The sequence below is a fragment of the Phocoena phocoena genome, chromosome 7 (assembly GCF_963924675.1).
Source record: "Phocoena phocoena chromosome 7, mPhoPho1.1, whole genome shotgun sequence".
NCBI classification, from domain to species: Eukaryota; Metazoa; Chordata; class Mammalia; order Artiodactyla; family Phocoenidae; genus Phocoena; species Phocoena phocoena.
In genome coordinates, this window is record NC_089225.1 from 21,718,867 (window position 1) to 21,735,747 (window position 16,881).

The 16,881-nt window shown below is 36.1% G+C and overlaps 1 protein-coding gene across 1 annotated transcript in view; it reads right to left on the minus strand.

Annotated features, from left to right (window-relative positions):
- The window catches only part of DARS1 (aspartyl-tRNA synthetase 1), a 67,159-nt gene that overhangs the window by 15,768 nt on the left and 34,510 nt on the right, over positions 1–16,881 (minus strand). The window contains exons 5-10 of the mRNA XM_065880116.1: positions 13,930–14,032; positions 10,389–10,469; positions 9,311–9,370; positions 7,682–7,793; positions 6,675–6,809; positions 4,405–4,552 (exon numbers count right to left, since the gene is read on the minus strand). Of these exons, the coding sequence (XP_065736188.1) occupies positions 4,405–4,552; positions 6,675–6,809; positions 7,682–7,793; positions 9,311–9,370; positions 10,389–10,469; positions 13,930–14,032 (639 nt within the window). The remainder of the gene's footprint in view (positions 1–4,404; positions 4,553–6,674; positions 6,810–7,681; positions 7,794–9,310; positions 9,371–10,388; positions 10,470–13,929; positions 14,033–16,881) is intronic.

The window sequence follows — 16,881 nt, forward strand, 5'->3', positions numbered from 1 at the left end:
ATCAATGAAATTAAGAGATGGTTCTTTGAAAAGATAAAATTGCTAAAACTTTAGCCAGACTCATCAAGAAAAAAAGAGAACCCAAATCAATATCATCAGAAATGAAATAGAAGTTACAATCGACACCACAGAAATACAAAGGATCGTAAGAGATTACTATGAATAGCTATATGCCAATAAAATGAACAACCTAGAAGAAAGGACAAACTCCTAGAGATCCTATAAAATCTCCTATAAAATCTCCCAAGACTGAATCAGGAAGAAACAGAAAACATGAATGGACCAACTGACTATGATGATATTGAATCAGTAATAAAAAAACTCCCAACAAACAAAAGTCCAACACCAGATGGCTTCACATGTGAATTCTATCAAACATTTAAAGAAGAATTAACACATATATTTCTCAACCTATTCAAAAAAAATTCCAGAGGAAGAAACACTTCTGAACTCATTATATAAGACAAGCATCACACTGACACCAAAACCAGACAAAAAAAGAAAATCATACGCCCATATCCCTGATAAACATAGATGCAAAAATCCTTAAAAACTAGCAAACTGAAGCCAACAATACATGAAAAGGATCATACATCACGATCAAGTGGGATTTATCCCAGGAATGCAAAGATGGTTCAACATCCACAAATCAATCAATGTGATATACCACACCAACAAATTGAGGAATAAAAATCATATTATCATCTCAACAGATACAGAAAACCTTCTGACAAAATTCAATATCCATTTATGATAAAAACTCTCAACAAAGTGTGTACAGAGGGAACATACCTCAACATAAGGCCATAATGACAAGCCCAAAGCTAATATCATATTCAATGGTGAAAAGCTAAAAGTATTTTCTCCAAGATCAGGAACAAGATAAAGGTGCCCACTCTCGCCACTTTAATTCAACACAGAATTGGAAGTCCGAGCCACAACAATCAGACAAGAAAAAGGTATAAAAGGAATCCAAATTGGAAAGACAGAAGTAAAACTGTCACTGGTTCAGATGACATGATACTATACATAGAAAATCCTAAAGATGCCTCCAGAAAACTATTAGAACTCACCAATGAATTCAGTAAAGTTGCAGGGTACAAAATTAATATACAGAAATCTGTTGTGTTTCTATACAATAATATTTAACTATCAGAAAGAGGAATTAAGAAAACAATCCCATTTACAATTGCATTACAAAGATTAAAATATCTAGGAATAAATCTAACCAAGGAGGTAAAAGAACTGTACTCAGAACACTATAAGACGCTGATGAGAGAAAGTGAAGATGATACAAACAAATGGAAATATATACCATGTTCATGGATTGGAGGAATTAATATTGTTAAAATGACCATACTACTCTAGGCAATCTACAGATTCAATGCAATCCCTAGCAAAATAAAAGTGGCATTTTTTCCACAGAACTAGAACAAATAACTCTAAAAGTTGCATGGAAACAGAAAAGACCTGAACAGCCAAAACAACCTTGAATGAAGAACAAAGCTGGAGGTATCATGCTTCCTGACTCAAACTATACTACAAAGCTACCATCATCAAAACAGTATGGTACTGGTACAAAAACAGACACACAGATCAATGGAAGACAACAGAGAGCTCAGAAATTAACCCACACTTATATGGTCAATTAATCTACAACAAAGGAGGCAAGCATATACAATGGGGAAAAGACAGCCTCTTCAATAAATTGTGGTGGGAAAACTGGATAGCTACTTGTCAAAGAATTAAACTGGACTTTCTCACACCATATACAAAAATAAACTCAAAATGCATTGAAGACCTAGATGTTAAGACCTGAAGCCATAAAAGTCCTAGAAGAAAACATAGGCAGTACATTCAATGACATTGGCCTTAGCAATATTTTTTTGGATCTGTCTCCTCAGGCAAGGGAAACAAAAGCAAAAATAAACAAATGGGACTACATTAAACTAAAAAGCTTTTGCGCAGTGAAGGAAACTATTAACAACATGGAAATGCTGCCCACTGAATGGGAGAAGATATTTGCAAATGATATATCTGACAAGGGGTTGATATCCAAAATATACAAATTACTCATACAACTCAACATCAAAAAACCAAAAAACCCAGTTTAAACATGGGCAGAGCATCTGAGTAGACATTTTTCCAAAGAAGACACACAGATGGGCAACAGACACATGGAAAGATGCTCAATGTTGCTAATCATCAGGGAAATACAAATCGAAACCGCAACGAGATATCACCTCACACCTGTCAGAATGACTATTATCAAAAAGACAACAAATAATAAGTTTTGGTGAGAATGTCGAGGAAAGGGAACCCTTGTGTACTGTTGGTAGGAATGTAAATTGATACAGCCATTATAGAGAACAGTATAGAGGTTACTCAAAAAATCAGAAATAGGTATGATCCAGCAGTTCCAATTCTGGATATTTTTCTGAAGAAATAAAAACACCAATTCAAAAATATATATACACCCCTATGTTTACTCCAGCATTATGATTACAATAGCCAAGATATGGAAGCAACCTAAGTGTCCACTGACAGATGAATAAAGAAGATGTAGTGTATATATACACAGTGGGATATTACTTAGCCATAAAAGGAATGAAATCTTGTCATCTGTGACAACATGGATGAATCTAGAGGGTATTATGCTAAACGAAGTAAGTCAGACAAAGACAAATACCATATGATTTCATTTATATGGGGAATCTAAAAAACAAAAGAAATTAAGAAACATAACAAAACAGAAACAGACACCACAGAGAACTAGCAGACCACAGTGGAAGAAGGGGGTTTGGGGGATGACTGGAATAGGTAAGGGGGATTAAGAAGAATAAATTTCCAGTTCCAAAAGAAAAGTCATGGGGATAAAATCTACAGCATGAGGAATATAGTCAATTATATTGTAAAAGCTTTGTATGGTGACAGATAGTAACTAGACATATCATGGTGATCATTTTGTAATGTACAGAAATATGGAATCACTGTTGTGCACTGGAACTAACACAGTGATGTAGGTCAATTACACCTCAATTTTTAAAAATGCATCAAAATGTTAATGATGGTTATCTCTGGGGGGTGGGATTATGGGTGACTGTTAATCTTTACTTTATGCCTTTATTTCTAGCTGTCTGCAATAAATATGTATTGCCAGTATTAATAAAATCAGAACGAAAACAATAAGTGTCATTAGGGGAAAAAAAAGGCTGTCTACAATTAACTATTCATCAAAGGTACAATGCAATGAATAGAATGCCTGGAAAATACTGGTGCTATGCTACAGTATTTTTATAAGATCAATGATTAATTTCTGTGTTCTTGAAATTACTCATTAGACTTGCAATGGCGTAAAAAAGTTTCAAAATATTTTTGAACTCTTTAAGTATTAATGAAGCATATCCAAATACATCAACTAATAGTTAAATCAATGGTCTTCAAACAGAAATTTCAAATACAGTCCTTTGTCGGCTATCAAAGTGCTAGATAAATCTGTTATATCCAACTTAATACTGGCAGTACTGTCACAAGTATGGCAAAAAGAAAAAAAAAAGAAAAGACTCTCTTGATCCCAGTTAACTTGCTTTCCATCTTCTTGTTTTCTCTATTGTAAACATTATCACAAGTAAACAACTTTCAATGTCCTTTTGAGCGAGAAACTATCTGCCAGTTTAGAGGGTGTACCTGAAGTGAACATTTTACACAATTCAATTTTCTGAACACCCAGAACATGCCTAATAATTTTCTATAAATGTGTCAATTCACCAGGCCCAAATAAGCTGAAAGTCCCTTCAGTATACAGTTTCTAATCTCTACTGAGCACTCATTGTAAATATTAATTGATCTAAGAATTAACATTCCTGACACAGGCTTTATTTACACAGATTCAGTAAAGATCAGAAACTGAAAGACTAAAGGGACTCTTGACCTCTGAGTTAAGTAGTAATATTATCGTCACTTAAAACAGCAGAGGAAACTGAGGCACAGAGTTAACTTGCACAACACCCACACAGATAATAGCAGAGTTGGGATTTGATCCTACAACCTGGATCTAGCTGAATCCAAGCTCTGAACCCCACACTACCTCCCAAATAATAAACTGCTATAAAAGTAACATATGCTCTATTTCTGAGAAATTCAGGATGTCAATATAGAGGAAAAAACAAATATAGTTAGGCAATTCACGATCTGGTAAACTTTTCCACGAAGATTAGGTTAACTAGCTGTAGTCCCAATTGGCTAGGATTCAGAAGTTACTATTTCGAGTGTGGATTTTTCCACTAACTAACTGATCAACCAATAAAAACTTAGTTTACATATTTCAGAATTGCTTTATTTTGAAGAACTTAAACTAATTTGAAAATTATACCCATCTAAGGTTATAAAATATATATTTTTTACCTTTCTTGAAGTCCTTTGAATATTTGTACTAAAGTGTCAGCAATTTCTTCCACAACTTCATGGTAATGGTAATTAAAAGCCATTTCAATATCCAAACCAACAAATTCAGTTAGATGTCTGTGGGTATTAGAGTCTTCAGCTCTGAATACTGTAACATTAATAAAAGAAATGCATAGTACATGTTGTTTAAAATTTTGGAGAAATTGGGATTCAAATATCAAATCCTATTTACTAGTACTCCAATGGCACTATTTTCATTATCATTATAGGGTTGGAAAAATCTTTGATAAGACATCTGTTTCAGCATTCTCATGGACGGCAAGATCATTACAAATTCCTACAGTCACGTAAAAGCTGCAACAAATGTAAATTAATAAATGAGGCTAGTGAAAATCCCAAGGGAATGCAAGATCCTGAAGTGCCTTCTCAATAATTAAAATAGATTCAATATAGTGAGTTCTCAATGTTATTAAAACTGGACTCAAGCTAAATGAAATCTGTGCAAATGAAGTAACATTATACACACTCTAGCCATTACCTCAGTCCAGTTCTTATTATCCTCACTGCACTTTCCTCCTTTCCAGTCTTCCTGACTCTAGCTCTGCTCCATTTTTCATACCACTGCAAGACTGATATTCCTATAACACATCCTTCCTCAGTAACTTAACAAATGGTTCCCAAATGACTACTGTAATAAGACATAAAATGACAAAATGTCTAAAACCTTTATGCTTTCATAATTTAGTCCTACCCTGTATTTCCCATTTCTTAATATTAACTAGTCTTATTTTTATTTTCTCCCATGCACTTTACTCATCCTGCTTCCTCTGACTAGAATGTCATCTCCATTGTCTGTATCTCCCACTCTGTCCTTAGAACCTACCTCAGTATGAATTCTCTTTTATGGTGACTCTAGCAAATTCCATCTTCTCCCTTTTTTTACACTATCTACACTATATAATTAACGCCAATCTGCTGATTGTACAGCACAATCTGATTTTTTGCTGTGAAAATCACTTGATTACTCCCTGTGAGTGCTCTACGTATGCATGTCTCATTCTGTCTTGGAAGCAGGGACAATGTTTATTCCCTTGTCACTCAAAGCATGGTCTGTCTGCAAATCAGCAGCATCAGCAGTACCTGGAAGCTTGTAAGAAATGCAGAATCTCAAGCCTCACCACAGACCTAATGGTCAGAATCTGCATTTTAACAAGGTCCCCAGGTGATTCATGTGCACATTAACATTTGAGAAGGGCTGGTTGATTCTTCTCTTATGTACATGGAACCTAGAGCAAGGCTGTATATGCAGCAGGTGTTCAACATATAATTGTTTAATGAATTCAGAAAATTAAGAAACTTAATGATCTCAGTTTCTCTATTAGCAGGTATATAATTTTTATTAAGCTATCAAAAAACTTACATATATAAAGTAATTTGGTAAGTTTTAAAGAATGAAGTAAAGCTAGTTTTTGCTTATAACTAGCTTCATAAAAGAGTTTGCCAGACGTCCCTGGTGGCGCAGTGGTTAAGAATCTGCCTGCCAATACAGGGGACACGGGTTCAAGCTCTAGTCTGGGAAAGTCCCACATGCCGCGGAGCAACTAAGCCCATGTGCCACAACTACTGAGCCTGCGCTCTAGAGCCCGCGAGCCACAACTACTGAAGCCCACGCACCTACAGCCTGTGCTCTACAACAAAAGAAGCCACCGCAATGAGAAGCCCACGCACTTCAATGAAGAGTAGCCCCCCTTTGCCGCAACTAGAGAAAGCCCGCACGTAGCAACAAAGACCGAACGCAGCCAATAAATTAATAAATAAAATTAATTAAAAAAAAGAATCTGCCACATGATTATGTGTCCATGTTTGACTTGTAACAACTATATCTTAAAAAACATGTTAATATAATCTATTAAATATCAGACATTTGTAGTAATTTCTAATGGACTTTAGCATATTATCAATACTAAGAACAGTATAAACAGTAATAGTAAAACAGAACAGCTTTGCAATAAAACTGGTAGTGAAATAAACAGTGGCACATTTGTAAACTTACAACAGCAGTAAAGGAGCTATCAAGGACAACAAAATATATTATTTAGAATGTCTACCTAAGTACCTTGTCATTTTTACCTCAAAGTCTAGTGTTTATGTAGTCAGCATATAAAAGGATTTAAGCTTTCAAAATGTTTTTATGTAAACTGTGTTTCTAAAACCATTACTATGGTACAGTTAATGAATTTTGAGAAAACCGTAACTGCCAAAAACCTTACCTGGTCCAATACAGAAAACCTTCTCAAAATCAGCACAAATACACATTTGCTTGTACAGCTGTGGAGACTGAGCCAGGTATGCATTATTTTTAAAATATGACACAGTAAATACATTGGCTCCTCCTTCACTGGCAGCTGAAATGCAAACACATTATAATTAACTGTAAGCTTATCAATGCAAACTTCCAGTAGAAAGTTTATACTTCTGATTCAAGTACTTCACTAAAACAAAACAAAACAAAAAAAACTGGAAAATCAAGAATTGCAGAGAAATCATAATCTATATATGTCTTATACCTGATTCTAAACAGTTTATATTTAGGACAGACTTACTTCTTTGGCTATATCTCCATTTTACTTCTTTGGATATATATGCTCTCTTTCTGCATCAATTTTAAATCTATTAAAGCTACTCTGGAGTTGTAAAAAAAATTTTTTAAAGGAAAAAAGATATGATATTCTTAATAATTTTCTAATTATCAATAATGCAATGTTCAATTTTTAATTTATAATTAAATTATAACATACTTTTTCTTGTTATTTAAGTAACTCTAAAAAGGTTAAATAGTTAAGAATGATTAATATAAGTTTCTCATGTAAGAATGAGAATTAATGAGATTTTCCCATCTGTAGTATTTAGTAATTTTACAATGTAGTTTATACAAAAAACAACTGCAATACCAATTAGAAAGAAACCTACATAAGGAAAAGTAGTTTCTGGTGTACCTTACATTAATAAAAATACTGCTTCATGTGTTATTGCCTCATTTTATAATCATTATCACATAATGACTCCTGAAATAAGGGGATTTAGTATTACTGGTGTTAGTGACGTGTGATTGCTGCTATATGGCATAGTCTTCAAAATAGTCTCATGGCAATAAACCTCAAGGGACACTTGGGAGTCTCAAATTAAAAAAACAAAACCAAAACCAAAACTTAATATGAATCAACTTGGGGGAAAGCAATTTATTTTAAAAAACTAAGAGAAATATCTTAAAGCATACCTGAGATGATTTTAGGAGTTTGGATCTCCACAAAACCCTTGTTAATTAAAGTTTCTCGGAAAAGATGGCAGATGCCAGACTGGAAACGGAAGACTGCCTGACTAGTTGATGTCTATAAGACAATTTAAAAAACTAATTAAATCAATTTGACACATTAACTGAGATGGAGTATTTTCTAATCAGGTCACCTGCCTGGAAAGTTCAGAGAGAAAACAATTCACTATATGAGAGAAAAGTTAGGTTACATGACAATCAATATAAGGATATATCTTGGAATTTTTCATATTATAGAAGGAGAATGCAAATTTTGCCCTTTATTTCCAAACTCTCCAACTCTTGACTTTGCTAAACTGAGAGTCTATTAAAAAAACTGGTTTGGAGTTAAATTAGATAGTAGTTTAGACATAATCTAAGGTGTGTAAAAGATTTCAAGCTACTTATGTATAGAATGCTTCCCAAAATGTAAAGTCAAAGTAGGGGTTAAAAAGGTGAATGCTTACAAGGGCCAGACAAATAAAAAATGGAATGAATGAATGGTACTTCCTGGGTGGTGCAGGGCACGGTAGAGAACAGAATGCTCAATATAGAGTACTAGCTAATTTTGCTACATGGGCCCAGTATTGATGGGTTCACCTCCAACTTTTTGAGAAAAACCATCTAGATTTAATGCGAAAACCCTCCGTTTTTCAATGATGGCAATGAATTTAAATTAAAAAAAAAATGTGGGTCAAAGAAAAATACTCTTCAGGCCAAATTCTAGAGGCACAACCAATAACTTGTGTGAGCAAATAGCAAATACAGTAGGATGTCTAAGTACTGTGGCCAAAATTACGAAAAACCTGAGGTTTCTAGGCAGTACCAAAAGGACTTGATTATTGCTAGCCTTTTCTATATACTATAAATTAAAATGTAAAAGGTAAAAGCAGACAAAAAGCAAATAATCAGGTGAAACTTGAGCGTACAATAAGGGCAGAAAGGTTGGAAAGAACTCTTAATGTGACAAAGCATCTAAGTTTTAGGTAGATTATTTTAAGTAAAGGAAATGATATGGTCAAACATTAAGAAAGAGAGATGACATTGGTTTTACTACAATGATGAAACCACTGAACTCTTTCACTTGTTACCAAACCAGAAAGGGAAACAGAAGACCTATGAGATTACTATATAAACCACCAGGGCCAAATACTTCTTTGTTATTATTATTAACTCTGTGCTCCGATCAAATTCAAAGAGTTGAGGCATTAACTACTAATCTCCACCTGGTTGTTCTAAAATGTACACATAACTTCTTTCACAATTTTGTAGTGATATTAATGGTTATGTTTTCACTTGCTGACTACCTTGTTTGAAACAGGTACTACCTGGAAGCAAGACCATTTATTAGCTTCATGTTCCTTTGTCATTTTAACATGAAGCAAGTCAGTATCTTGTGAACTATTACTCAACTGTCCTTGTTGCCTACAATTCTTTTTAGGGGAAGGGTCAGTCAGAAAGGTAAATTACTTCTTGTATTATCATATTACATACAGGCAAATGCCGATTTTTTCTATAAACCTGAGTCAGGTATGGTATCCTTGCCCACCTTGATGTCAGCACAATCATGTCACTAAATAAACAAATGAGGCATACCCTAAGATCAATGACTCTGTTGTCTAATCTTGTATCTTGGTTAACAGTAGCTCTTCCATCCTAAAAAAAAGATGAAAAAACAGATTTTACTAATTTTTTTAAGGACACAAACAACACTTGCAGAAGCCATGTTAATTTTTAAGTAAGAATAGGTGTGTTCACGTGTGTTCATGTTATACCCCCAAATCAAAGATCCAAGATACAAGAAGTGGAGCCAGAGAGAAGTTATTATTAAAAGGAAGAGCTGGAAAGAAGAGAAATGAGAATGAATTGAGGTTAATGCTTTTTTTCCACCTCCTGCCCCCAAACCCCTTGACTCATTATTGGGATATCAGAATAATTAACAACCAGCACCTTCATTGATCCCTGGATTTTACCTGCTAGTTGAAGAGTGAAGGAGCAGATAAAAGCTGACATAGAACAGTGGTTCTCAAAGTATGTTCAGGGCACCAGTGAAGGTACCCGATACACTTTCAGAAGGGAGTCTGTTAAGTCAAACTTATTTTTCATAATAATACCTTTTCACTCTCATTTTTTCCTGACTATACTGAGAAATTTTCCAAAGGCTTCATGATGTGTGCTATCACAACAGAATGAATGTAGAGGCAGATATGAAAATCTAATTGTTGTGTATTGAGCCAGATATTACCAACAATGTAGACATGTGACACAATGTCAGCCTTGACACTAAATTATTTTTTGTTTTTGAAAATACTTTTCATAAAATGTTACTGCTGTTTTTATTATTTATATAGGAATACACAGACACATAATCTAATTATATTATTTTTAATAATGTCATAAATATTAAAAATTTTGTTTTAATTTCTAATACTGTAAATATTGATAGGTATACCTACAAAAACAAAAGACTGTGGGGTCAATTATTTTTAAGAATGTAAAGGAATCCTGAGACCAAAAAGTTTGAGAATTGTTAATGTAAGAGTACGTTTAAATAAAAATGAAGCTCAAATCAATTCATAGGTACCCTTCCTACAAAAGCAGCACATCAAGTTTTCAATGTTTTGCAAACTAAACATACAGAGGAAACATATTATTTCAAAAGTGTAATTTTCACCTCTTCTCCTTCCACCTCAGGACGAACAGCATCGTCCAGCTGCAGGGGCAGGCGGGGTTCAGCTGAACTGATCACATAAATCTGAAAGTGAGAGATTACCAAAAATATCAAGAAACACACAAAACCCGTTATCTTTTGTTTCAAAAAAATCTACAGTTGACTTAACATGAGAAACAATGTTTGCATACATCTTTAACTGAAACTACTTGCTAAAATCAAAGATGGTACATGTTTTTTTCACCTATAAAATGGGGATAATAATATTTCTTGTGTACATCCCTGGGTTGCTGGAATAGTCAGATGAGATAACATAGGTACAAATACTTTGTAAACTCTAAGGTTCACACCAATGTCTTAAATAAGTAATAACTGGAGTCGAGGGGTCTAGCTTAAGGCCTCTCTTTGTCACATAAAAGCTGTTGTTAGGCAAATCACTTTACCTAGCGCTTCAACAGTCTTCTGTAAAATAAGGTCTGCGGTAAGAATCAAATGGAATAATGAATAAGAAAACACTTTGCTCGTTTGAAAGAGCCATTAACAAATAAGTTATTATAATTGTTAACAGCATCTGGCCATTTCTACCACTAGGACCAAAGTCGGCTCAATTCTGCTGTACCTCTCTTTCCTTTCCTCATTCGTTTTCTAAATATCCCTCAATGCTTTCTTTCATCAAGTATGTTATAGCTCATTTCCTGCTGCTCTCCTGGCTGGGAGCTGCTGTAGAAAGTGTTCCTTTATGGTGTTAAAATCCCTAACTCACACTAACTGCACATTTTAGTGCTAAAAAGCAGTTAGGGGGCTTCCCTGGTGGCGCAGTGGTTGAGAGTCCGCCTGCCGATGCAGGGGACACGGGTTCGTGCCCCGGTCCGGGAAGATCCCACATGCCACGAAGCGGCTGGGCCCGTGAGCCATGGCTGCTGAGCCTGCGCGTCTGGAGCCTGTGCTCCGCAACGGGAGAGGCCACAACAGTGAGAGGCCCGTGTACCGCAAAAAAAAAAAAAAAAAAAAAGGCAGTTAGGTCATAAAGAATGAGCTTGGGTTTTTTAAGCCACTCTTAAAAAAACATGTTACCCTATTAGTTATTCCCAACTATGCCTGGAAAACCTGCTAAAGCACAAGAGGGAAAGAGACCTTATTTAGTAAATTCCAGAAAGGAAATTATATTCTTCCAGTTGGTAAATTACATTTAGCATTCAGCTCAGACACTTGAAGAAAAGGTATCAGAAGGATACTCCAGTCTTCTTCATAGCATTAAAATAGAATTATTTGTCACCACCCCCTATACCTAAGTTGTCATGCTTCCCTTTGATGAGTTAACAGGAACTTGATCTCCAATGCAAAGTTGGAGAACTGGACAGCTACCTCTTTCATTTTTCTAACTACTAGAAATTCATCATCTCCTTCATTAGGTCGTGAGCGCTTTCATCCCCAGAACTTCACATAGTGCTTGGCACAAAGTATACACTCAGTAACTGCTGGCTGAATAAATAAATGATAAAAGAGAGTCACTGCTTATTATAAAATTCTGTTTAGCATACAACATTTTATGCTTTGTAAGATACTTTATAATTATTTTTATTCAGGCAAAATTTGTGGGTAAGCTCTTTAGGCTTTATATTTAACATTTATTAAGGTTGAACCAAACACTAGATAATTAGAATATTTTAGAAATACATTTACTTGGGCTTCCCTGGTGGCGCAGTGGTTGAGAATCGGCCTGCTAATGCAGGGGACACGGGTTCGAGCCCTGGTCTGGGAAGATCCCACATGCCGCGGAGCAACTAGGCCCATGAGCCACAACTACTGAGCCTTTGCGTCTGGAGCCTGTGCTCCACAACAAGAGAGGCCGCGATAGTGAGAGGCCCACGCACCGCGATGAAGAGTGGCCCCCACTTGCCACAACTAGAGAAAGCCCTCACACAGAAATGAAGACCCAACACAGCAAAAATAAATAAATTAATTAATAAACTCCTACCCACAACATCTAAAAAAAAAAAATACATTTACTTGCTCTACTCACTAAAATCTTATTTATTCAAGTGTTGAAAAACATGTTATTCGAAGACAGGGTTTTTTTTTTTTTTTTTTTGGTCAGCACACCTTTAGGTCAGTTTGCCTTTACTACGTTGCAGACTTCATGGCAGGGTTAGTTTGAAATAAGACTTACACAAAGAGAACAAAGTAATTTGGCAACTTAGGTCGGTAAAAAATACAAGATTTTCTAAGTCTTGAAGAGTTCCAAGACAGTCAATTTCAATTAAATACAACCTTACTCCCAAATTACTGTGTATGGATGAATCTGTCTTTCTGCATCTCTCTGTCTGTTCTATCCCATATATGTGTGCTCGCTCACGCGCGTGCCTACACACACACACACACAGGGGTAAGGGTGGGAAAGGACTACTCTGTAAGAGAAATTCAATGATGAATATTATAAACTAGACCTGGATCTGAGACTGCAGGTTCAAAATTGCAGGATTATTTCAATAGTATTAAATACATGTGAGTTCACTTATAAGATTTTAAAGGTCAATGATGGTGAGCATTTTTAGTTTTTATGTCTAAGAAAATGATGTGGGATAAATCTTGTATGAAAAAGTTATTGCTGGGATGTAAGTCCAATATAGTATTGTCTCTTGACTTCTTTATACTGTAAAATATTAGAAATACAATGATTATAAGGAAATATAATGATTAAGAGTATAACTAATCAACCTTCAGAAGTACATCATTAAAAGAAAGTTCACAGCAAAATAGGTTCATAATAGTGAATAAAGCTTTTTAGATGTGTTTTATACTTTTCCGTATGTGACTATGGTAGATGTACCATGTCAACAAGCCTGGGCAAGCCTGCTGGATGAGGAGAGGCCATGGGGAGATGTCCCAGAAATATCAGTGACCCCAGGCAATGTCATGTGGTGCAGATGAGCCATCCCAGATAGGCTGACCCTCATTCCCAAACTGCACAGAATCATGAGCAAATAAATGTTTTTGTTGTTTTAAGTCGCTAAGTATTGAGGTGGTCTGTTATATAACAAAAGCTAACCGAGTTAGTAATCAATTTATAAATCTCAATATTTTACATCAACTCTAATTATTAAGAATATATAGGGATTTCCCTGGTGGTACAGTGATTAAGAATCCTCCTGCCAATGTAGGGGACACGGGTTCGAGCCCTCGTCCCGGAAGATCCCACATGCCGCGGAGCAACTAAGCCCGTGTGCCACAACTACTGAGCCTGCGCTCTAGAGCCCGCAAACCACAACTACTGAGCCCACGTGCCACAACTACTGAAGCCTGCACGCCTAGACTAGAGCCCGTGCTCCACAGCAAGAGAAGCCCCCGCAATGAGAAGCCCGTGTACCACAACGAAGAATAGCCCCCGCTCACCACAACTAGAGAAAGCCTGCACACAGCAACGAAGACCCAACGCAGCCAAAAATTAATTAAAAAAAAAAAGAACATATAGACTTGATGTGACTAGTGATAAGAACTAGTTCATCTATTTCTGTATACAATTTTATATTTTGAAAAAAATTACCTTTTGAACATGTAACTCTACATCCTGCTGCGTACAGCTTCCAATTTTCTGATTCACTTTTCTCACAACACCTTCCACATCTATGATGCTCTCTTTGTTAATGCTGTCGAAAGAAAAAAATGTCCAACTTTAATCATCTCATCAGAGGTGTCAGAATTCACTTGGTGTTGCAACTGTGAAGCTGAATACATTAAACTCTTCTTTAACATAGTAAGCCACTTGAGATAAAGCCAGTCTCTTTAACCTATTTACATTAAGCTACTATGTAGCACACCTTGTGAGATTTCTTGAGGAGATGATTTTCCAGATTCCATAATTTAGTTACCATGTATAAAATACTCTAGACATCAGAGGTAACAGGACCAGCACTGAACTGTGAAAAAGTCTTTCAATTATTTTTTAATTTTATTTTTATTTTAATATTTATTTTATTTGGCTGCACCGGGTCTTAGTTGCAGCAGCAGGACCTTCGTTGCCATGTGTGGGATCTTAGTTGTGGCATGTAGACTCTTAGTTGCATCATGCATGCGGGATCTAGTTCCCTGACCGGGGAATGAGCCCAGGCCCCCTGCATTGGGAGCTTGGAGTCTTAACTGCTGGACCACCAGGGAAGTCCTCAATTATTTATTAAAGAACATTTCCCTGCCTATAGTTGAAATTTACTAAGATCAGCATTTCCTATAAGGAGAAACATTGGCTTCAGTAAATGCAATTACTGGTATGTAATGGAATTAAATAATAGAATGTCAACTGAAAAGATTTCAAGGTAATAAGAGGACATTAGGGTGCTGCGATTAAATCCTCATTGCCTATAGTTTCTGAGTACACACTGTCATTGGATTTGTGACAGACAGCCTATTGGACTGTGTAATTCTAGTTAAGAATATCTATATGAAGCTTAATATATACTAAGAATAAAATAAATGCAACTCCTGACCAGTTTAATTCTATAACAAACTTGCATTTTGAACACCAGACACTCAAATTCTGAGATAATTCATTATTTGTGTCATAGTACATTTGTGGAAAAGGATAAGATTTAACTTTCAGATCTTGGAGAGTGATGTCGGTATGATGGCAGCTCAATTGGCCAAAGGCAATTCCCCATGTAAAACTATTAATTAAAACTCACAGGGGCTTCCCTGGTGGCACAGTGGTTAAGAATCCGCCTGCCAATGCAGGGGACACAGGTTGGAGCCCTGGTCCGGGAAGTCCCACATGCCACGGAGCAACAAAGCCCGTGTGCCACAAATACTGAGCCTGCGTGCCACGACTAATGAAGCTCATGCGCCTAGAGCCTGGGCTCTGCAACAAGAGAAGCCACCGCAATGAGAAGCCCGCACACCGCAACGAGGACCCAACACAGCCATAAATAAACAAACAAACAAATAAACAAATTTATTTTAAAAAAAACCTCTCAGGTGGTAACTGGAGCTGTAGAAGTGAGGTGAAAAGAGAAGGAAGGAAGAAAAATGCCAAAGTGACAACTGGGAGAGAGTTGATTTCCTGCGGCAGCTGGCATAACAGAAAGGGCAAAAATGGATTAGGAAAATCTGTCCTGGACTCCCTGTTTACCTGCTGTCATAAGCCCCAGTTAACTTTTGTGTTATGGTCTCACGGCTCAAGTCCCTACTTAAAATCCTGCAAGATGGATGACCAGAATCTAAACAAAGCAAAGCAACAACAAGATATAACTTTCCTAAGAAAAAGTCTATTCATTCTGATAAGGAACTGGGTCCTCAGTAGTTGTGGTGCGATTTGACAAGATTCCAGAAATCTAACAATACTTATTTTACACGGGAGAACACTAAAATCCATTTCAAGAAACATTTGGGTTGGAAAAGAATCATAATGAAGATAATAGGTGAAAAATGGTGAACTAAGACAGAAAAATTTTCACTTTGCTACACTGCCTGGAGTTCAATAATGTCTGTTACCAACCACCTTAAAAAAAAATCAACAGTACACATACCTCTTGCACTCTCATAAATCTTTTGCACTACACCTATCACCTAATATCTAGCGAAAAATCTTGTGTACTGAAGAAACTCAAAATTTATTATGGTAAAAGAGGTGGTTGGTGAACTAAAATAAGACTCCTCTGAGACATGAGGGATCAAGAGGCTTCAGTTTATTGATAAAACTGGGAATCTTTATTCAGTATGACTGCCACCTACCATTGCTTCATCTGTTTGCATGGGTAAGCTTGATACCTGAGTATATAATTCAGATCTTGTGAGAATTCTGCTGCTTATCTCGCATGTTTCTATGAGGAAGGTTTTCTCTTCCTTACTCATCAGTGTATTGCTTCATGGAGTAATCTGACCTGCCCCTACTAGAGCCCCACCCTGAGACAGTCCAGCTATGTCCCTGACTCACTTGGTTCTCTTATCTCACCCCCTTGGACTCCCTAGTAAGAGGCCTTCCATTATAAGGAAGTTTTCTTCAAGCCAACTTCACGTTAAACACATCTACTCTTTAAGGATTGAGCACTAAGCAAGTGTCCTTCCAAAAAGAAGCTGGAATGTGGTCAAATACACTGGCCAAGGCTAGCTAACAGTCCAATCAAAGAAAACAAAATTTTCTTTTCTTCCTCTCTAAAAAGTAACCAGATGATGCCTTTTATCCAGAACCTGAAACTTGAAACTAAGACTACCTTTAGTTCATTAATTCAATATTATGTGCTAAAATACTTCAACAGCTAGACTAGAAAACTACCACTAGTTTAAACATTGTTTCCAGTACTAAACAACTGACAAAAGAACTTCTGAAAACCTGACATATTTCTAAGCTAGGGCCAAAGCTAAACTTCTGCTATCACAAATTGCTCTACTGCATAAATCAGAAAGAAGGTAGGCTTTAACTAGGTATAGAAGATTCCTATAATTAATTTTTTTGCCCTTCCAATCTCAGTATTTTTCCATATTATTTCTAGCAGCTATATACTATTAA